Here is a 22,653-nt window from a genome sequence, read left to right as displayed (position 1 = left end):
CCTCACATAAGGCAAGGAAGTACTTCTCTATAGCTATATATCACATTCAATATCGTCAAAGGTAAGCTTTGCATCACAGCACACGGATATTTCAGAATACACCATGGAGAGTCTCACAAACACTGTCCCGGAATTCAAGCTGAGCGGTCAAGGACTGGCGGCCCAGCCTGAGGCATTTCCTCCTGATGTGGGCTTGCTCAAACAGCAGGAACTGTCTAATACCCCCCAAGGCAGGACAAGTTGGGGAGGGAGCAGAAGCTGCCCAGCAGAATAGGTCTCATTTGACTCATGCTCTTCTCTTCTTTTGATTATCTGAGCTTACACCAACAGGCTCATACGAAACCTTGCTTATTGCCAATGTTAAGCATTTTAACTAATTGGTACCTTCTTGGAGATGTTTCAGAAATTTACCCATAACATCTAGAAACCAGGAGGACACCAACCTTTTCTTTAAATGACTGAAACCGAGGACAGGTCCCAGGTTTACTCACATAACTGAGGACCAACCTGAAAAGCATCTCTAACCCCATTACTGAATGTCCAACCTAAATCCACCATGCCGGTTACTTCAGCATGAGTAATGAAGGGAACCTCCATCAAATTCATCTTGATGTATGAAATTCCTGTTGCTCTCTGGTGGGAGAGGCTGGGCACCTCCGCCGCAGGCCCATCACTCCACTGCCTGCCACCACCGCCACCAAACGCTGCACTTCTCAATATCCTTCACAGGGCGAACGTATTGGGCAATTATGAACATGCACTTAATTTTCATTCTCAACCCCAGCATTTTATTCTTACCTGTGCTGTTTTTAGAAGCAAGTCAGATAACTCTCTAGGGGGGAAAAAACAGCCACCAAAAAAATACACCAAACGACTGGAGCTTTCCTCCAAAGTCTTCAGTAGTAAACAAGGAGGCCCCCTGCTCGAAGGGATGGTTTGGACTGACTTCGTCAAGGGAAGCTGCTGTTGCCACAATCCCTTCAAAACTTCACAACATGTAAAAGATTATAATGAGCTGGTATCAAAATACCACTGAAAACCATCAAGAAAACAAGTCACTACATTTATACATTGCCCTCCCCCTTCATTTTTCTGAACAGGCATCTAATTTACAATCAAAACTTATGAATTAAAAACACGGACATATCGGCACAGAAATTACACATTCATTGTCTTTTTCTGGAGTTATGTATCCCAGATTCAAAAAAGCTTATAGCAGTCAGAGGCATGTGGAGTTAAGGTACTGCCTTCAACGGGGGTTGGGGTAAGGGGGAAACACCCTACAGATATCAAGAAAAAGAGGCAATCCCAAACTTGGGAGAACTGATGACTTAAAACCTTTAGTACCATATGATTGGCAGCTCTGAGATCTGAAGTAGCCTTTGGTTCACACAAAAGGTAACAGTCATGTTTTTATTTTTATGTAATATAAAGGGAGTGGTATTTCAAGAAAAAAAGACTCCAGGGGTTATCTTTGAAGCCATCTAAAATGCTTCCTATGGGTTTTCAATTCTTGGGGACGTCCAATTCCGTGAGGGAGGGTGTGTGCTTGTATCTATAGACACACATACAGAAAGACAAATGCGCGTTAGAGATGTGTCTACAGTCTTATACCGACTCCTCCGACACACACGCACACTCAGGCTCTCTCCCTCTCACACATGCACATACAGATACACATAGTATTTCATTCTCTGGATAACATAAAACATGACACCCTGCTCAAATGTAATTTGCTTAGAGTGATTTGTCTGTTTAAAAAAATTCACAGTTCCTCAACAGTAGTTAAAAATCCCCAGTCAGCTGCTGCTGTGAAATACTGCTCCCCTGTACTTGCATGAGGTAGACTTCCCAACCGGGGAAAGAAAACGATACATTAGGAAGAAGCGTTATGTCTTTTTCCTTTTTTGAACAGAAGGCCCCTTTTTGCTTGGTTCTTCCGGCGCCGCGGAGGACTTCGCCGAGGAAGCTTCTTGAGATGACCTGCCTGGCCATTCTGAGATCTCGAACCTCGCCTCCTGAGGAAACGGCGGTGACGTGCAGCCGTGCCCTCCGCCCAGCTCTCGAGGAAAGGTCGAAGTGCATGGCGGGGCTTCCGCTTCCTGTCTTCCCTGAGAACTGGCGGGCGGCTGCGCCACAGTCTTATGTGGGCAGTTTGCCACCATGTGCGCGATGCTCTGACAGTAATGGCACTTCTTTGGCTGAGGAGGTAGACTACATTCCTTAGCATGATGATCAAGGCCACCACAATTGTAGCATCTGCAACAAGAATAATGGAAACGTCTCAGAAGCGAGGAGCATGTGTCATAAAATGCGTTCTAAATCAAAAAAATATATACAAATTGTCACTGAGATCAGCCTATTTTATTTTTTTAAAACATTTTATTTATTTTTGACAGTGAGAGAGAGCACAAGCATGGGAAGCAGCAGGCACAGGGAGAGGAAGAAGCAAGCTCCCCGCTAAGCGGGGAGCCTGATGTGGTGCTCCATCCCAGGACCCTGGGATCACGACCTGAGCCGAAGGCAGACGCTTAACCGTCTGAGCCACCCAGGCGCCCCGAGATCAGCCTATTTTAATGTGTCCTCTTAATAAGTATGTAATGCTATCTTTTTTTTAAAGATTTTATTTATTTGTCAGAGAGAGCGAGCGAGCACAAGCAGGGGGAGCGGCAGGCAGAGGGAGAAGCAGGCTCCCCGCAGAGAGGGAGCCTGATGCGGGGCTCGATCCCAGGACCCCGGGATCATGACCTGAGCCGAAGCAGACACTGAACCGACGGAGCCACCAGGCGCCCCTGTAATGCTATTTTTAATCAAAGCTGCTTCTAAGCCCGTCTTCACCAAAATGCTCTAACAAAGTGATAAAGCTAGCTGTGCTAAACACAACAGTAAATGAAAAACAAGAGTACTAGTCTAGTACGAAACACTAGTCACTTCCATATAGAAATGACTTTTTTTTCAGACTTGACAGGTTCTTTTAAGAGAACAGTGTAGTCCACTAGAGGGCAGCCGGTGTCCAACAAAAAACAACCAGCTAGCTTTAAAAAGAAGTCAGTTAAAAAATAAAGCTGTTGACACATAGTAGGCACTGGCAATGCACTCCGCAATTAAGAAAATTGTAGACCAAATTAAATTTCATTTCTTTAACATCTCTTTGCGTGTTATGTTGACTGTGGAAACCAGTTGAACTGGAAAGTTTTTTTCCTTTGTACAAATTAAGTAATGAAGTGCAATTTGATATATAAGAAGTCAGATGTCTATGGTGAGTGATATCTGGCAAATTACCAAGTAATTTTAGAGCAATACAGTAAGTATCTGAATCAGAACAAACTATAAAAAGCTTCTAAATACTTAGATTGGGTTAATAAAGGTAGCATCAAGTTCAATGATGGGAAGAATTTACTTTCTTTTCCCTCTGTAAGAAATTAGTTCTCCTTTCGGGTAAATTCTTCTAAATTGAAATAAATCTAAATCTACCCTTAATATTTGAATACACACTGGGGGCTGGCTTTGTATGAGATGTCTGAAAATCTTAGTTTCTAAAAGCTGAACAAGTAAATTATTTGGGAATGATGTGTTTGCTCAATTTCAGTCAGATTTTCTTTGAAAATTTTACATTCAAAACAAGTGGAGAAAATAATATTGTATATACTTACAAAGGTTTTTAATCTACTTGTTGAGTACAGAATTTGCTTGTTTTGTCTCCAAATGAAATGTTTTAAGAGCTATTTCAAATTTATTTTAAAATACATTTATGACTCCATAATTCTTAATATGAAACTCAGACGATAGGTCACAACATTTTTTAAAAAGATAGCAAATAAGTGGTAACAGTGAGCATCAACTTAAGACTATAATGACAGTCTACGGCCATATCACCCTGAACGCGCCCGATCTCGTCTGATCTCGGAAACTAAGCAGGGTCGGGCCTGGTTAGTACTTGGATGGGAAGACTATAATGACAAAAAATAATTATAATTAATTACATTTGTGTGTGTGTGTATGTGTGTGTGTGTGTGTGAAAGAGAGAGAGAGGGAGAGAGAGAATAGCAAGCTTAACAACTTATACTACCATATATTTCAAAGACAAACGACTAAGTTACTACTAACCTACTGAGCAGTGTATGTAGGATAATTAGTATTCTATTTTCTGGGTCAAGGTATGAAGAGTGTTTTGTTGTTGTGTTGTGTTTTGTTTTGTTTTTACCTGGCAGAAACTAGGGTAAATATGGCCTATTTCTTAAGTTACCAATATTACCTTACAGATTTTAGAATTAAATGGATTCACAAAATGGGCTTTTATTCTTTGCAATAATTAACAAGTATTTATCCCAGGGAAAAGGAATGCATCATATTTTCAAAAATTTAAGGGAAGAACAAAGAAACCACTTTTTCTGATTATTTATTGTGCAATTACATACCTTAATATAATAAATTAATGAAATAATATTACAATCCAGATTCAATACTGTTTCAGCCATGTGTTCTAAGAGATAATGCAAAATTAAAGAACAATACAAATTACCAACGAATGATTGAAATTCGGGTCCCCCAAATAACACACTCAAAAATGGCATCTTTGAAAAATATAACCATATTACTTATCATAATATTTTCCCACATAGTTCTCTTCTACAATGGATTAAGTGAATTCTTAAATTAAATTTTGCACATCTATAAAATATCTCCTTTTGAATTAAATTCACTTCCTTGAGGATAACATCCACTCAGGAGCTCATTGTCGAAGAGGAGAAAATAGGTTAAAGCCTACAGTAATAGAACAAGCTCTCCTGCGGACACATCAATTTCATCCGTCACTGTGGTATGCGCTGTGTTATCCAATTCAGGGATCCATTTTGCCCATTCATTTACCAAGGGCCTCATGTCAGGATTCCACTTTTACAAATGGGGTCTTCCATCATATTCTGTACGTGCACTTACCATTACATTTGGGTTTTAAATGTTATTTTTTAAGGATACTGTATAATTTTTTGTTTCCTTGCATTTTGATCTACTCCTTTAATTCACTCTCCTAGCTTTTCAGATATGTGCTATCATTAGGCCAGACTGTCTTCCACACTGAAAAGATTTGCATTCAGTGGATATGTGCTTAGTCTTAAAAGGGGAGGAGTGGTATTTATTCTCCTCTTCTATTTAATCATTCAGTGTCAATCACGCTTACTAAGAGTGCAGATCACACCCCATTATGAAACCCTGTCCTTCCCCAGGGACTGACACCAAAATGGAAATGCTAAGCTACCTTTCAGCCCACAAATGATACCACACCACACACTCCGTACAAGCTCTATGTGGTACTTGTCTCCTTTGTTCAGTGTCCACACCTCTCCCAATCAGCTAGCTTTTGTTAGTTTGAATGAATTTTACATTTGATGTGAGCATAAAAATGGCATGTGTGCCCTTGTATAGTTACATGCTTAAGAAATATAAGGACCCAGACTCACAGGCAAAAGACTACACATGAAAAAAACTATAATCATACTTCATTATACATTCCTATAGCCAACCATAAAAAGTAAAATCGCTCATGGTAAGTATTTTATAAAATGATGAACCAATGGCACAAAGGATATTTTCTCACCTATTAAAGTAAAATAAAAATGTTCAGATTAGTCTCAGAATTTTATCAAGTTCTTTGTAAGATTATAAATACTTTAGTTCTAATGAATTAGCACATTCTACAGATATTACTTATTTAAGATGCTTTTGAAGATGGAAAATAATTAAATTGGAGCCAATTTTTTAAAAGATTATCAAAATAAGATGAACATTTTTAAATGAAATGAGAATGCCAACAATACATATAGTAGGATAGAAGCACCTAAAAATGGCAAAATAAATAAAAGCAAATCCTAAATTTAGGGCTTTAGAACTATGTAATTATGTAATGAAATAAGTAATTAGGGGGTCTTAATAAACTAAGCCCAAACAACGACATTAGTTAAGAAGTTAAACATATACAAAGTTCTGAGGATTCCAAAACAAAAATGAAAATTCTCATTCTGAAATCAGATTTTAGATCTGCTGTGACCCTTCTAAAAATTCTCATTTTTGAGGTCCAAGTCGTAGAATAACCAAATTATTTTTTCAAATGATAGTAGTAACAATGGTTAGGACTGAGCTCAATTGAAAACCACTAGATTAGAATATGGACGTTAATTTTTTAATGATACCTGAATGATTTAGATGAAAGAATTAATCAATTGTATGTTCCACCTGGATCCCAAAAGTGATAATAAGTTGGGGAGAGGGGTGGTACTTCACGGAGAGCCAGCTTTGCCTGTCTAAAAGTGTAACGGAAAAAATAGAAGTTAGGTATTTGAAAGTGTTAATGTCTTAAGAATTTATATGGAAAATTAAATCTACATTCTGGGGAGGTTGAAGGCACATTAAGGATAAGTGTACAGAGATCTGTAAGCTTCTCTAGAACAAATACTGAGACAACAGTGAGTCAAGTATTATCAAGTATCAAAGTATGTAGTACCTAGAAAATAGGAAAAAGAAGTGCAAGCTATGGGCAGGAAGAAGGGGTGAAAACAGAAAAGAGGACATAAAAATCCATGGAAAAGAAAGATGTGAAAAACAATCAAGTTTCCAAATGGGAGAACAGAAAAGTCAAAGATTGGAAAGAATTCCAGAAACCAATTTGGAGAAAGGATAACTGACTCTTTGAAGAGATTGTTTATTAATCCTGATACAGTCCAACTAAAATCCAGAAATGATACTAATGACATTCAAGTCTATAGCTTTTTATTTTATTTTTAAAGATTTATTTATTTATTTTAGAGAGATAGTGTGAGTAGGGAGAGGGGCAGAGGAAGAGAGAGAGAGAATCCTCAAGCAGACTCCCTGCTAAGTGCAGAGCCCCAAGGGGGGCTCGATCTCATAACCCTGAAATCATGACCTGAGCCAAAACCAAGAGTCAGACGCTTAACCGACTGAGTCACCCAGGAGCCCCAGTATAGTTTTCGATTTTAATATGTCTGACGCTGGTTATCTAATCCAATCGTCTGCCAATCAATCCAACACCTGGGAGTGTCAGATGCCAGTGTGGGAGTGGGAGGGAGGTGGATGGCAGAAATGCCGTCAAAGAACCCAAGAAAGCTAAAGAAAAGGAACAGATCCAGAGTAGCTTTCAATGAGAGCAATCTCCCACCCCGTACCTCCTGAGGGTCATAGATTCTTCCAGAAGGCCCCATTTTGTTTTGATAGCGCCCACACATTCTAAATTTACACCTGGGTATAGTTTATTCACTTCACAGGATCTGCCCCAACATACCAAGAGGAGAGTTAGAAAACTTGGATGAATCACAGAGTTGGAAAAGCCTTTTAATAGTGCACACATTTTCAGATCTCTAACAAAGCAACCTATTCTTGATATGGATCTGTTTCTTGTATTTCATTCTTCTTAAATCGACTCTTAGGACTGTAAGCCAATTCAGCAATAAAACATTTTAGTAAGGTTAATTTTTATATATTTTTCTTAAATACATTGGTAAAAACATTGAGTTTTTAAAAATACTGGCTAGCAGTGATTTATGATTTTAAAAATGTTTCTTATGGAACAAATATATATTTAACACCAAAAAAAAAAGTATTTGTATCTTTTGAAATACAGAAGCCAGTATCCCCCTAAATTACCTTAATTCATGTGAAAAATAAAATGAGCTATACAGAGTAGGGCTGAACATGCTGTTAACAGATTTAAAATAATAATAGAAATAATAAGAGGTTTAATTCATAAAAAGCTTATTATGTTCCAGACACTGCGCAGAAGGTTTCTAATGTGTTACATAATTTAATCCTCCCCCAAGCCCTATAAAGTAGGTACTACAACATCTCCTTTGTGTTGATGAGGAAACTAAAACTTGAGTTTACAAAGAAGGAAATTTTAATTGAAAATAATAAATTTTCTTTGCATTTTCATTATATGAAAAATTATACCCAACAATATTGATATAAATTTTATTACATGTTAAGTCTAAAAAATTGAGTCCTGAATTTAAAACAGCAACACACACACACACACAAACATAGATTTGAAATAGATTATTTCCTGTGATTTGGCTTACTGCTCTATCACTATGATAGGGGGATATGAGTGTCTCTCATTGAATGATCCCATTTATACAATGAAGGTTGGAACTAATTTAGTCCAGAGTTTTCAATGCCAATGCCCAGTTTTATTTCTACTCCTCTTGTACTTCATAGGTTGAAAATTTTTGCCTAAAAAATTAGTAAATAATTTTTCCGTTTTCCTTAATCATATATGTTTAAAGACTGTAAGTCAGAACTTCAGGATGACATGTTATATTCAGAGCTATCAAACCAACTCAATAAAATTCCAGTCAAAATAAAGAACCCTGACATTTTAGTTAGCCCATGAAGTTGTATTATAATGTGAATGATTTATTTAGGCCTTGAAATAAATACTACAATGAGATTCTACTGGTTGGAGTGAATGTAAATTGAGACAGCCTCTTTTGGAGGGCAATTTGACAGCGTTATTTCAAAATAGTACATACCCTCTCACCCAATAACGCCAACTCTAAAAATTTGCCGATAGAAATATTCTACTATATTAGAAACGTATTCTAATATAGTGTTGCCCATATTGGTAAAAAATAGAAAAATTAAATGATAATAGTAATACTAACAATAATAATAAATGCTTATAATCAAAACCGGGTGGTCTGCTATAGTCGATGCTCTTTACCATTGAGCTACAAACATATGAAAATGGAAAGAAAATTAGAGCCCACATATATTGAGAAACACTGCAGATATTAAAAGAAATGAAGTAGGGTGCCTGGGTGGTGGCTCAGTTGGTTGGGCAACTGCCTTCGGCTCAGGTCATGATCCTGGAGTCTCAGGATCAAGTCCCGCATCGGGCTCCCTGCTTGGCGGGGAGTCTGCTTCTCCCTCTCCCGCTCCCCCCTCTTGTGCTCTCTCTCTCTCAAATAAAAAAATAAATAAAAGAAATGAAGTAAAAGAATATTTTTTTAAATGAGGTAGATCCGTATGTATTCAAATGGAAAGATCTCCAAGAAATATTTAGCAAAAAAAAAAAAAAAAAAAGCAAACCACAGGATAACACATAAATATACTATAATACTACTTATGTTTCAAAAACACTATATGGTTATAGGTAATTGTATGCATTTTTTCAAATGCATGGAAAAAACACTGGAAGGATAAACAGTAAATTAACAGGGGTTACATCTGAGGAGAAGAGAGATGTAATATAAAGGAGGACTTTCATGCTTACTCCCTAATTTTTGTAGTTTCTTTTTTATTTCTTTATTTATTTTTTAGAGAGAAAGGGAGTGTGAGTGGTGGGGAGGGGCAGAGGGAGAGAGGGAGAGAGAATCTTAAACAGGCTCCACGCCCAGTGGGGAGCCTGACCTGGAGCTGGAACTCACAACCCTGAGATCATGATGTGAGCCCATAGCAAAAGTCTGACGCTTAACTGACTGAGTCACCCAGGCGCCCTGAGTTTCTTATTTATTTATTTATTTATTTTTAAGACTTTATTTATTTGACAGAAAGAGACACAGCGAGAGCGGGAACACAAGCAGGGGGAGTGCGAGAGGGAGAAGCAGGCTTCCCGCGGAGCAGGGAGCCCAATGCGGGGCTCAATCCCAAGACCCTGGGATCATGACCTGAGCTGAAGGCAGACGCTTAACCGACTGAGCCACCCAGGCGCATCCCCGAGTTTTTTTAAATAACAAGAAAGAATTATATGTTGTTTGTGTAATTAGAAAAAGAGCAATTATATAGCTCCATAGCTCCACCTCCATTTTGTAATTCCACCATTATTACTGTTCGTCACTGGACAGTGAACGTGTATACCAGCAGTTCTAGAAGCATCTTGGAAGCTTTTAAAAAAAATACTTACCACACCTAGATGCTACTCCACACCGATTAAATTAGAATCTCTGAGGTTGGAGGCCCAGGCCTCAATACTTTCTGAAAGCTTCCCAGGTGAGAGTGAGCCGCTTCTTGAGAACTGCAGCTGTATGCAAACCCGAGTTAGCACTGACAACCTTATCAAGAGATCACTCATAATCCCAGCCATAAGGAATGTGGTTCAAAACACAATAAATCTCTCCAAACACTGTTTCAACAGGTCACTGATGCCTCAGAAAGGAGAAAGGAAGGAAGAAAAAAGTGTGTATGTATCTTATTTCCTTACTGGGAACGAAAAAGGATTCCCTAAAATTTCAGGTTGTGAGAGCACAAAAGCCCATCACCTTTTACCATCACTGATCCTTGCTAATTGAGGAAGCAAACCAGTGCAAAAAACTAGAGTTTAGCTTTAGGCGTAGTTTCTCTGCTTCTGAGACCATCATTCAATTCTGAGTTCATCAATCAAGGATGGGTTCAATGTGTAGGAACCCATGTCATCAAAATGGGTGATAATTTACAGCTCTTAATCAATTGCTACTTTCTCTTAACTTCACCATCATTACCAATTAACATTTATTGATTTCCCATAATAACTCAAGTATCCATCTTCTGTTGTTTGCATCTAAAATAATCCTCAAAAACATATAAACTTTAGTATAGATAGACTCCTACAAACATTTCTAATGACCAAGTTCTGTTGGCTATTACATAAAAATTACTTCCTTATGAATATAAATATAATACCAAGATCTCTGCTTTTTATAAAAATCTATTAGCCATGGCATTTAAAAAAAACTCAAATATTTAAGCTGCATTTCACCTGAAAGAGTGCTATTGATAAAGTATTTCTCACTCTGTCTTCTACACTTAGAGAAAAAGAAAGTACAGGATAAATGATTGAAAGAAAACTGGCTTAGTTAGACCATCTTTTTTTTTAAAGATTTTATTTATTTATTTGAGAGAGAGAATGAGAGAGAGCACATGAGATGGGGGAGGGTCAGAGGGAGAAGCAGACTCCCCGCCAAGCAGGGAACCCGATGCGGGACTCGATCCAGGGACTCCAGGATCATGACCTGAGCCGAAGGCAGTCGCTTAACCAACTGAGCCACCCAGGCGCCCTTAGTTAGACCATCTTAAGGATATGTTTTCAGTATTTTTTTTAAAGCAAAATTTAGTCAGTATAATTGCCATTCAGCTCTTTCTGGTGCATAATAAATGGGAGCTGTCTGGAGGGCTCTGTATTGTCTAGTGCTAGTCAGAGTAAGGGTCAGTCTATTGTGGCATAGAACTAATTCTAAATTCTAAAATTGCTGGCAGTGGAGGGGCGCCAGGCTGGCTCAGTCAGAAGAGCATGTGACTCTTGATATCTTGAGGTTGTGAGTTCGAGCCCCAAGTTGGCAGTAGGAATTACAAAAAAGTAGAGTACAAAAAAATAAATAAACTTAAAGAACTGTTGGCATGGGCGCCTGGGTGGCTCAGTTGGTTGGGCGACTGCCTTCGGCTCAGGTCATGATCCTGGAGTCCCTGGATCGAGTCCCGCATCGGGCTCCCTGCTCGGCGGGGAGTCTGCTTCTCCCTCTCCCACTCCCCGTTTGTGTTCCCTCTCTCGCTGTGTCTTTCTCTGTCAAATAAATAAATAAAATCTTAAAAAAAAAAAAAAAAAAAACTGTTGGCAGTGGAAATAAATACTTTAGGTCTCCTCCAAACTTCAGTTTTCAGACCATTTAACTAAACTGATCTGGGGTATGCACTGAGTTCAGAGGGTATTTTTTTACCTACCAACTATTGTTCTATCCTTTTTTATCATGTCTATTAGTGAATTCAACTGCTTCTAATTCCCATGTAATCATTTTCATAAATTGAAATAAAAAAAACACTTAAGAATATCTACTATGTGCAGGGAGAAAATTATCTGAGAAATAATATAAAAAGAAAATCCATACCAAAGGATGTTAAGTTTCCAGAATGAAAAGGAGATCAATTTCCCAGGGCAACCGATTAATTAAAAAAAAAAAATCAACAGAAGAAATATTTTATTTATATTTCAGAGCACTAGTAATAAGATTACAAAAATTTTTCAGAAAGAGAAAATTATATCAACAGTAATGAACATTTGATGATCTTCAGATGTCTCAAGACTAATACTGGAAACAAGAAGAAAATTAAAAAGTGCCCTTAGCATTTTGGGGGAAATCATTTCCAACATAGAAAAAAATATACTGTAAATACAACTTTGCACTAAGATAGTAATGGAATGTAGGTAAATAGTGAGCTGAATGGTAAGATTTATATATTTACATATTTTACATTGTTTAATGTCTTCTGACTGCTTTCTGAACCATCTTATGTTTATTAGTTTTGGGACATTCTCTCTGATAAATGCCATGGTCTATCATCTGTATCGTAATGCCAGCCAAAAATGCACCAAAGCATCTTGAAAACCAGCTAAAATATAGTAATAGCTCTATTTGCAAACCTTTCATCATCTTATGAAAACAAAACGGTATGATGGAAAATGTGGGGGGCAGGCATGTGATGAATGGCAGCGCAGAGTCTCAAGCCAAAGCAGGGATGGAACACATAGCAGGTTTAAAAGAGAAGAGGACACGGAAGGGGAGAGAAATCACTGGAGAAATGGGGACAAAGGGAGCCTTTTTCATGTAAGGGCACTTCATTCAGGTATAATTATAAGCCAGACATTTTGGTATTTCATTCCATTATGGCTAGAAGTACTTGGTGGATTTTGTGGCAATCCCACAGAACAATAATCATTTGTTCAGAGTCTGCTACTTTGTACCATAGCTTGAGAAGGAGCATAATAATGAATTCTAGGTCATAAGTTAAATCTGTATTTGAGATACAAATGGTATCTCTCTTGTAGGTAACAAACAACATTCCAGACAGGTAATCTGTTCTGGCTAATGGAAAAGTTGAAAAACAAGGAGAAAGATGTACTTAAACACAGATAACTTAATGCTTTCCAATGTCTTAGAAGTAAAAGCAGTTTGTTATGAAATTGGACCCAATCTCACAGGCTGGACATTCTGTCAACACTGCTTTTATGATCCAACACAACTAAGGAGGGGTGTCCAGCTCAGGATGTCTCTCTCTCTCTCTCTCTCTCTCATACACGCATGCACACGCACACACACATGCGTGCCATAAGCAATCCTATAGCGGAGGCGTGTAACCATCCAAACTGTGGATTTAAATGTATCCTTGTTGGAACCAAGTTCAGTTTATCTACCATATTTGGTCACAGTGACTTTTAGCTAAGAGAGTATTTTTAGCTTACTCCTGGTCTCAAATACAAAGGAAAGGAAAAACATTCAATATTTAACTAGAAATGGTTAAAATTAGGTGTCTGCTTAGATGGGAGAATCAAATTATAATATGCAACCTGAAAATGTTGGTTCATTTATCCATTATAGCAGTCTTGCTGAAAATTTAAAACCCCCAGGGCTGCTTGCTTTTCACTAGACCATTTCACACTGCCAGCGTCAGAGGTGTGACATCAGTCGTAAATAAGCATTGGTTCAGCCGGAAGAAATACAATTCCACTACTGCTTTTGTGTCAACTTTTATAAATGTTTTTTTTCCTTGGTCATCATACGATTTCTTTCTCTGGCTCTGTAAACCAGCCCTATTTTTATGTTATTTTACAAGTCATTCTTAAGTGATACCTTTCTCTTTAGGTGTACACTGAATTTTTTTTTTTTAACTATTAAAGCACAAGCAATCTTCAAAGACTAGTTTCATCATGATTATTTGATGTGTGAAGCAATAATTTGTCATCTAGACAAATGGATGTAAACGTCAAAACAATACATGAAAGAATTTAAATATACAATAAAAACACTTTAGGTAAATAAACAAAGACTACAGAATAAAAGTAACTGGCTCATATTTTATCACACCTTGCTATTAAAACAGAGAAGGAAGAGACAGCATGTACAGAGGTCAAGAATCAATTTCACTGGCATGACTGATGACCCGCACAGGAGAAGGTTAGATAATAGTTCCAGATTTATGCTGGTTGTTTGCAAGCTGGAGGCAACAAGAGGGCTAGATGAGAAGATTTTAGGCAAGTGAGTCATTATTTAGCCAAATGGGTTATTGAAAGCTTTGACATTTCTATGACTAAGCTACTTTTGGTGCAAGTGTCAATGTTGGTAGTATTTGAGTTTCTATGAAGATAGAGGGTTTAAACACCTTCCAATTGTTGTATTACTAAATTAATATTAACACTGAATTACTGCCATATTACTGAATTAGTAAGAAGTATGTGTAAACTTTCCATTTTTACAGTGTTTATATGAATAGCATTAAATGTATCTGTAGAGGGCTTGTTCTAGAGTATGTTGCTTGGTACCATCTATCCAAAATGTACCCTCAGGATGAATTCATGTGCAGGAGGCAAAAGAAGACCGTGCCAAACCATCCCCATCTCTACGGCTACTCAGGAATCAGGAGTTAAAACTATTCTGCTGAAATCACCAATGAAAGGCTTCTAAGGATCAATAAGTTTGATCTCCTGTTCCAGCACCAGCTAGTGCTGAGGAAAATGATGAAGTACAGATAAGAAGTAAATGACCTCTGTCCACTACCCCTCTAGCTCAACTGGTCTTTATGTTGACTATCTGTTGTCTTTTGCCAAGAATCAGCAGTTCTTAAATTGTTCATCATGTAGGTAGGTAGGTGAAAACTGAATGCAGAAAATTGCAACTGTCTAGATAACCTCCATAAACGGTGATATTATGTCCTCTCTGTATAAGTCTGATCTGGAAAATTAAAGCATAAGGTATTGTACGGTACTCTTGGCTTCATGGCTACTTCTTTTTTTCTCCTCCTTACTGGTTGCAGCTGCTCTTCATATTATCAAGCTGTTTATATGAATAAAGCCTGATGGTCAAGCTGCTAAGGCATCCCTGCAGATCTTTCCTCTGCTCACTGATCCCGTAAGGAATCTTGTTTCCCTGTTTGAACATTTTAAAGCTGTGACCCTGTGGGCACATGGCCACAGTTATAGAAGAAATGGCTGTCAAGCCAAGGATGGAAGTAAAAACTGAAGGTAGGCCTGAGAAGAGCAGACAGGTCCTCATCAGAGCCAGGATTGTTTACACATGTCCAAATACTCTTAATAAGTGTTAACATTAGGGCTAGATTCTACACATTAACGGATTTGTTTGTGCATACTCTAGAAGCCAGAAAGTGGCTTGTCTTGAAGATAAGCTCTTGAGTGTCTGAGCAATGGAATTTTCATCTCCTCTGGTCATCCTTTGAATTTGGCTGGTAGAGGTTTATATGAAGAATTTGGTTAATTCCTTTCGTGAGCAAAAGAAACAAAGCCACTGAATAATTTTTTGATGTTTTTCTAACAAAAAAATCTTGAAAAGTATGGCAGATGTAGTGAAAGGAGGTAAATTTGTTTGCATAATACTTGGTCTTTTTACTTTAAAAAATGTACATACTTCAGAAAAGTAAAAATTTAAAAATATAACTGCAAATGGCAAAATGCTATTTATTTATCACACTGAATGTGAAGTTCTCTTTAGAAGGTTTAATTTTGTAACTTAATTGAATACAGCACATGTATAGGGAAAAAGCTCTGCTTCAGTGGAAAACTGCATTTGTCTAGATCTCAAGCTCACGCTTATGGATTACCTGATTCTGATTTAGGAGAGTAATTTTACAGCTCTTTAAATTGCCAATAACTGATAGTAATGCAAAGTTATTCTTGCCCATACAGAGGCAAATTCTGTCCTGTCAGGTTCAACTGACTTCCCTTTACCACCCTGAAAGAAGCATGTTTTGCAACTATTGGATATTAATTACAATATTCCTGATCTACAACTGTGTCTGTTCTTTGCATCGTCCTTTGAACAGGTTATTAGAGCTGCCTGTTTTCCTCATTTAATTAAATTAAATAAAATCTTTAATACTTGCTCATTTTGTATCTGTATTAGAGTCAAGATGTTACCATTTTTGAAAATTATCCTTTAATTCTCATACAGTAAATATCCAACCATAGAAGCCACTATGTCATTATGACATCATTAGGATCTTGCTCTTTAAGTACCTAGAATCTAGAATAGAAATAAAATAAATGCAGAACTAACTTTAATCCCCAGGATTATTGAGCCCAGTATTAGTTTCTGTGTTTATTCTCAGTGATCTTATTTTTCCTATACCTTGAAACATTTTGCTCTTTCATAATCCTGGGAATTACTTCCAACTTCACTAAAACGGACCTTAAAATAATACAAAAATTTAAATTTTTCCAAAGACGACATGTAAATGGCCAACAGGTACCTGAAAAAGTGCTCAACATTCCTAATTATCAGGGAAATGCAAATCAAGACCACAGTGAGATATCACCACATACCTGTTAGAATGGCTGTATCAAAAAGACAAGGGATAGCAAGTATCAGCAAGGATGTGGAAAAAAGTAAATCCTTGTGCACTGCTGGTGGGATTGTAAATGGTAGAGCCACTGTGTAAAACAGTATGGAGGCTTCTCAAAAAATTAAAAATAGAAATACCGTATGATAAAGCAATTCCACTTCTGGGCATATACCCAACTGAAATGAAATCACTATCTCAAAGAGATATCTGCACGCCCATGTTCCCTGAAGCATTATTCACAATAGCCAAGACACAGGAATGACCTAAAAGTCCACTGATGAATGAATGGTAAAGAAAATGTGGTATACATACACATAATGAAATATTATTCAGCCATAAAAATGGAAATCCTGCCATTTGTGACTACATAGATGGATCTTAAGGCATTATGCTGAATGAAATAAGTCAGACGCAGAAAGACAAATACTGTATCATCTTACATATATGGAATCTAAAAAAAAGTCAAAGTCATAGAAACAGAGAACAGAAAAGTGGTTGATGGGCTTGGGGGGAGGGAGAAGCGGGGAGAGGTTGGTAAAAGTATACAAATTTTTACCTATAAGATGAATAAGGTTCTGAGGATCTCATGTATAACATGGTGACTGTAGTTGAGAACACTGTATTGTATAATTGAAATTTCCTAAGAGAGTAGAACTTAAATCTTCTTGCCGCCACCAAAAAAGAAAGATAAATATGTGAAGTGACAAATGTGTTAGTTAACTAGATAGGTGGAATCATTTCACAAGGTACATATATATCATGTCATCACAAGTACACCATAAATATTTTACAATTTTATCTGTCAATTAGACTACAATAAAGCTGGGGTGGGAGAAGAAAGAATATATCTTTGGCTCTACTTTTTAGCTCTAATACATACTTTCCATCTCGCTTGTAAGATGGTGCTAGGATTGAATTCTCTCGATTCTCTCCCAACTATGATCTTGGTATCACTCTACCCTTGTAATGAGGAACTCAGCCTGGTTTTATAACTTTCTCCAAGAAACATTCACCAGCCCAGTAGTGGGCAGGGCAATGCGAGGCAGAAGAGACCCAAATTTATCTAGAGTTGCCGTGGGCAAGGTGGATGTTGGGAAAAGACAGGAGTGTGAGGGGGAGTTAGTTCACTCATAAAAGCATTATTGAAATGAGCAGTCCAAGCTGAGAGGAGAGGCAACTGAGACCAGAAGGAACTCAGATGATGAAAAAAAGGGAGAGAGGATCTCCAATACCTACACTCAACAGCTCAATCTTTTCTTTCATAACCCTAATATCAGTAACACTATATGTTCATTTGGAGTCAAGATTATCTAAATCATCACTCAACTGCCTCATGCAATCCTGGAGTCCAAAATTGTTGGCAAAGAACTTAATCAGTTTAACTGATTCTACACTGCCTCTATAATATTCTATTAATTATATAATTAAATAATTTTCTGATAACTGGGAAATAACCATGTCGAACATAAGGTTTTCACTGAAAAAAAAATTTTTTTAATAATGTAATCATCCAGAAGGGTGATAAAATAGTGAAATAAATCATCACTATTTCATCATCCTTCAGCTTTCTTATTGCATTGCCCAAACTCAGGAGACAGAATTTTTGTAGTCTTTTTCTTTTTAACCTTTCATTAAACACCACTGAGAATTCAGAAATTTTCATTTCCTGTCCATAATGGCAAAGAGAAGAAAACTGACAGAAGATGTTTTGCAATTGTTAGACAAGTAAGAACACAAATACAAAAAGAATAGACAGCAGTACTCCAGACTAATGATGATGGTAAAACTAACTCTATAAACTAAATCTCAGATTATGAGTCGTTATACAAGATAATAGCCTAAATATATTTTCTCAAATTGAAAAATAGATGAGTGAACATGTTTCTATGGACAACAATGAAATTTGTTATCCAGTTATTCATTCTACAGGGAGGAGGATGTCATAATGCAATATTTTTTTGACCAGAAATTTTTGCAAAAAAGACATGTATTCTTTCACCTTTTGTGAAGTTTGTTCTAGGAAATTTACTTGCTATGGTTAAGAAGTGGGCAGATGCTGAAGGTACTACTGAAAGGAGATAAATAGCACAGAAATGAAAAAGTTAATTGAATTGATCATTCTAATCAATATTATAAAGGTATTTTGCTATTACAGACTGAAGAAATCGACCATCCTATATTCAACAAAACTATGAGCCATGAAACTTTTCAAAGCACTGCATTTTGTGGATAAAAGTGTAAGAACCAGAGGAAATAAAAAGCTGTAATCTCTTAGAAATATATTTGAAATCTTGGTCAGTATTTATAAGATGAGTATGTTCCAGGCCATCCATGAGTGATTACTTGCATTTAAAGGATATTGCCCATTTTGGACACATGTATCTTCACACCAGAAAAATATGAAATAAAGTTTTCTTGGTTACATTTAAATTCTTACTAATTTCCAATATAGCTATTTTTCACAACATCCCTTTATTTTTATATCTGTAAATTATTTGTAAAATGACTTTCAAAATGTGTTTTAAAAAGGGTTCCTTGGGGCGCCTGGGTGGCTCAGTTGGTTAAGCAACTGCCTTTGGCTCAGGTCATCATCCTGGAGTTCCGGGATCGAGTCCCACATCGGGCTCCCTGCTCAGCAGGGAGTCTGCTTCTCCCTCTACCCTCCTCCCTCTCACGCTCTCTCTCTCTCAAATAAATAAAATCTTAAAAAAAAAAAAAATGGTTCCTTGGATTCAGATGGTAAATGGTAATGACTATTCTTCCTGGTGTACTGCTAGTTAATAACATATAGAATTTGATAAATGGTGTAAAAGAAAGTGTTGCACCTTTTCAAGAGAAGACATAATCACAGTCATTGCGAACAGGAATGATTTTGTAAAGGAGTTGGCCTGGCTACAACAAGCTAGGTAAAATTCATCAAAAATCTGTGAGGTTTGGGGTGCCTGGGTGGCTCAGCCAGTTAAGTGTCTGACTCTTGATTTCAGCTCAGGTCATGATCTCAGGGTTGTGAGGATGGAGCCCTGTGTTGGGCTCTGCACTCAGCGGGGAGTCTGATTGAGATTCTCTTTCTTCCTCTCCCTCTGCCCCTCCCTACCCCACAGTCACTCTTTCTCTCACTCTCTAAAACAAACAAATAAGGGGTGCCTGGGTGGCTCAGTCATTGGGCGTCTGCCTTCGGCTCAGGTCATGATCCCAGGGTCCTGGGATCGAGTCCCACATCAGGCTCCCTGCTCAGCGGGAAGCCTGCTTCTCCTTCTCCCACTCCCCCTGCTTGTGTTCCCTCTCTCACTGTGTCTCTCTCTGTCAAATAAATAAATAAAATCTTTAAAAAAATAAAATAATAAAATAAAATAAACAAATCTTTAAAAAAATGAATGAGGTTTATATAGATGGAAGAAAAATATGCCAGAATATATGGCATGGGAAAACTAGAGGATATGTTTAGGAAAGCAAGTTGGGTAGCTTGGAAAATAAAATGGAAACCAAGATTACTGAGCAGAATATTAAATATATTTTATAATTTACTATTTTAAAAACTTTCATCTTATAGTTGAAAAAATTGAGTTTCGAACCTGATACATACATTGCTCGTGACCACAAACCTAGTAATGGAGAGCCCAAGATTTTAGCCTACCAATCCAATGATCCATGATAAATCACTTAATCTTTCTGAGTTTCCTCTCCTGTAAATCACTTTCATCATCCAGGAATCCTTTTTTAAAGATGATAATAATTCCCACTTACTTCATGTGGTTGCTTCTGGTCTTAAATGAGATTAATATTTTAAGATGCTTTGCAAACTACAAAATTCTATATAAATAGAATCTCTTTCCCTAATCTTGGATGTTATATTCCCAAAGCACTTTCACCCCACTCATAATAAAATAATTAACGGTAGAAGAGCTAAAGTTCTCATGAATTAAGGGAGGCGGGGGGAAGACCAAAAATAAGTAACAGGAAAAGCTTAAAGTATTTTTCGCTTGATATTCAGCATATTTATATATGCTCTCTAATTAATTTGCATTTAACATTCCTTATTTCACTATGATTTTCTTTACCATCTCCTACTCTTGCATTTTGATGAAATACTAGTAAATTCATTTACTTTGTTGCAGATGCAACACATTTAGTATGGAGGTCACTGTTAAAATGTTCACTATTTTTCTGATTTATATTTTGGAGTCCCTAAAAATGAAATCTCAGAATAACTTTGTTTTAATAAACTGTATCAGAAGACTTTGTAGATAAAATTATAAAGATGTTAACCTGTGTATCATACAGTTTTATGTATGGAGAATTTGCTCACTATTCCTATTTCTTTTTTTTTTTTAAAGATTTTATTTATTTGACAGAGAGAGACACAGCGAGAGAGGGAACACAAGCAGGGGGAGTGGAAGAGAGAGAAGCAGGCTTCCCGTGGAGCACGGAGCCTGAAAGAGGGCTCGATCCCAGGACCCTTGGATCATGACCCGAGCCGAAGGCAGACGCTAAACGACTGAGCCACCCAGGCACCCCTCACTATTCCTATTTTTATAAACTCTTCTTTTATCTGGCTTTCAGGATACTTTATTTTATTGGGTTTTTCCCTATCTTTTTGACATTATTTTCCTATCTTATGCTTAGTACCTTTCTGGATTCACCAAGATCTACACTTGCTTGTCTATCATCTCTCCTTCAAAAAATTGATCCATTTCCCTTAACAAATTATTTTCTTTATGCTGATCACTCACAAATTATTCCCACTTTGATGTCTTCCTGTAATCTCAAACTCAACTCATCTCTTCGAGGCCATTTTGACCCCTAGTTTCCATATCTCTTCCAATATTGGTTGATTTTCCTATAAATTCCATCATTCATCATTGCATTCATAGTATTTATTGTTAAGTTACTTGGTTGGCTCAAAGAAAAGGAAAAGATATTATTAAAATCTTCACTGTCTTTTGTCCTTTAAAAGCAAAATGGAAACATAAAGCTTACTCTTAGGTCAACTCTTAAACCTATGACCAGTTTCCTCAACCTCTTGTCCATTTGGGGATAGATCCCCCTCTCCTGTCTTTACACCATGCCAAAGATCAATCATGCTAACTGATATTTCAGGTACATCTATCAGCCCATTTGGCCCACTCAATCACCAACCAGTGATGACCATATTAGCGTTACCTTGGTTAATGTAAATGAAACAAAGAAAAATTTATAAAATCAGTCATTACTTTTTAAAAATAGTATAACAGAAGAATAAAAAAGTGAAGAGGAAAACTATTATAAGCTGTTGGAACCTGAGGGTGAAAAGGAGAGTATTTAGTACCAAAAGGGCAGGATCATTAAAGTGAGAGAGGTACTGAGTGACTAATGTAAAAAAGATATAAAAGTATGAATTCCCACCTAACATACTTTTTGTACTGAATATTATGGTCATGGACTCTAGTCAATATTACAGAGTAACAGGTACTCACTGAGCTGTCATGTAACCCTATGGCAGAAGCCACATCTCCTGGGCAAAAACCACCAAAGTCAGGTCAATTTCCCTTTATCTAGTCATCTTTTGACAAGTCCTCCTGACTTTTTGACTAAGTTTGAGTAGTCACTAATTACAGAGTTTTCAAAGAAGTAGTAATGGCAAAAGTTAACTATATGCTGATGCACACCTCTGGAGACACCAGTCTGAAACTTGAAGTCACAGATTTGGGAAATATCACTGAAAGGACAGACAGTCTTAAAGCCATGGAATGACGGTCAACCAGCCAAGTGTGAAGAGTGAGAAGAGGACTGCCAACAAAGTTCTCAGAAATCTTCTATTTAATAATGTTCAAGTGTTAGAACCAGTTAGGCATCTAAGAAGGAAAAGTCAGAGAAACAGTAGGAAGGCAAGAAAAGAGACATTTCCCTAGTTAAAAAAGGAGTTTTATATTGGAGAAAGTGGCTGACAGTGATCAAATAAGATGAAGTATTAAAATAGGTGGATGGAGGGCGCCTGGGTGGCTCAGTCAGTTAAGCGTCTGCCTTTGGCTCAGGTCATGATCCCAGAGTCCTGGGATCGAGTCCCACATCGGGCTCTCTGCTCAGCAGGGAGTCTGCTTCTCCCTCTCACTCTCCCTCTCTCTCAAATAAATAAATAAAACCTTTAAAAAATAAATAAATAAATAAAAATTTAAAATAGGTTGATGGATTTAGCAAGCTGGAGGCAGGAAGAAGCCTCAGGTAGAAGATACAGTGAATACAAAAGAATTAAGGAACTATAATTGAACTGCAGTGCCAGTTTTAACTTCCTCAAAGTCCAACATGCATATCTTAGGAAAAATAGGTCTTCTGAGGGGATTCACTTCC

General features: G+C 37.3%; 1 protein-coding gene across 2 annotated transcripts in view; it reads right to left on the bottom strand.

Annotated features, from left to right (window-relative positions):
* Nucleotides 1–1,672: 1,672 nt before the first annotated feature.
* Nucleotides 1,673–22,653, bottom strand: part of LIN28B (lin-28 RNA binding posttranscriptional regulator B) — a 131,537-nt gene continuing 110,556 nt past the window's right edge. For both annotated transcript variants that reach the window (XM_081827490.1, XM_006736861.3), the window contains exon 4: nt 1,673–2,259. In XM_081827490.1, coding sequence (XP_081683616.1) covers nt 1,890–2,259 — 370 coding nt within the window. In that variant the 3' untranslated portion in view covers nt 1,673–1,889. The remainder of the gene's footprint in view (nt 2,260–22,653) is intronic.

This window comes from Leptonychotes weddellii, chromosome 8 (assembly GCF_054177405.1).
Source record: "Leptonychotes weddellii isolate Sample4059 chromosome 8, ASM5417740v2, whole genome shotgun sequence".
Taxonomy (NCBI): Eukaryota; Metazoa; Chordata; class Mammalia; order Carnivora; family Phocidae; genus Leptonychotes; species Leptonychotes weddellii.
The sequence above is the reverse complement of the archived record's forward strand: the minus strand, read 5'-3'. Positions and strand labels throughout refer to the sequence as shown.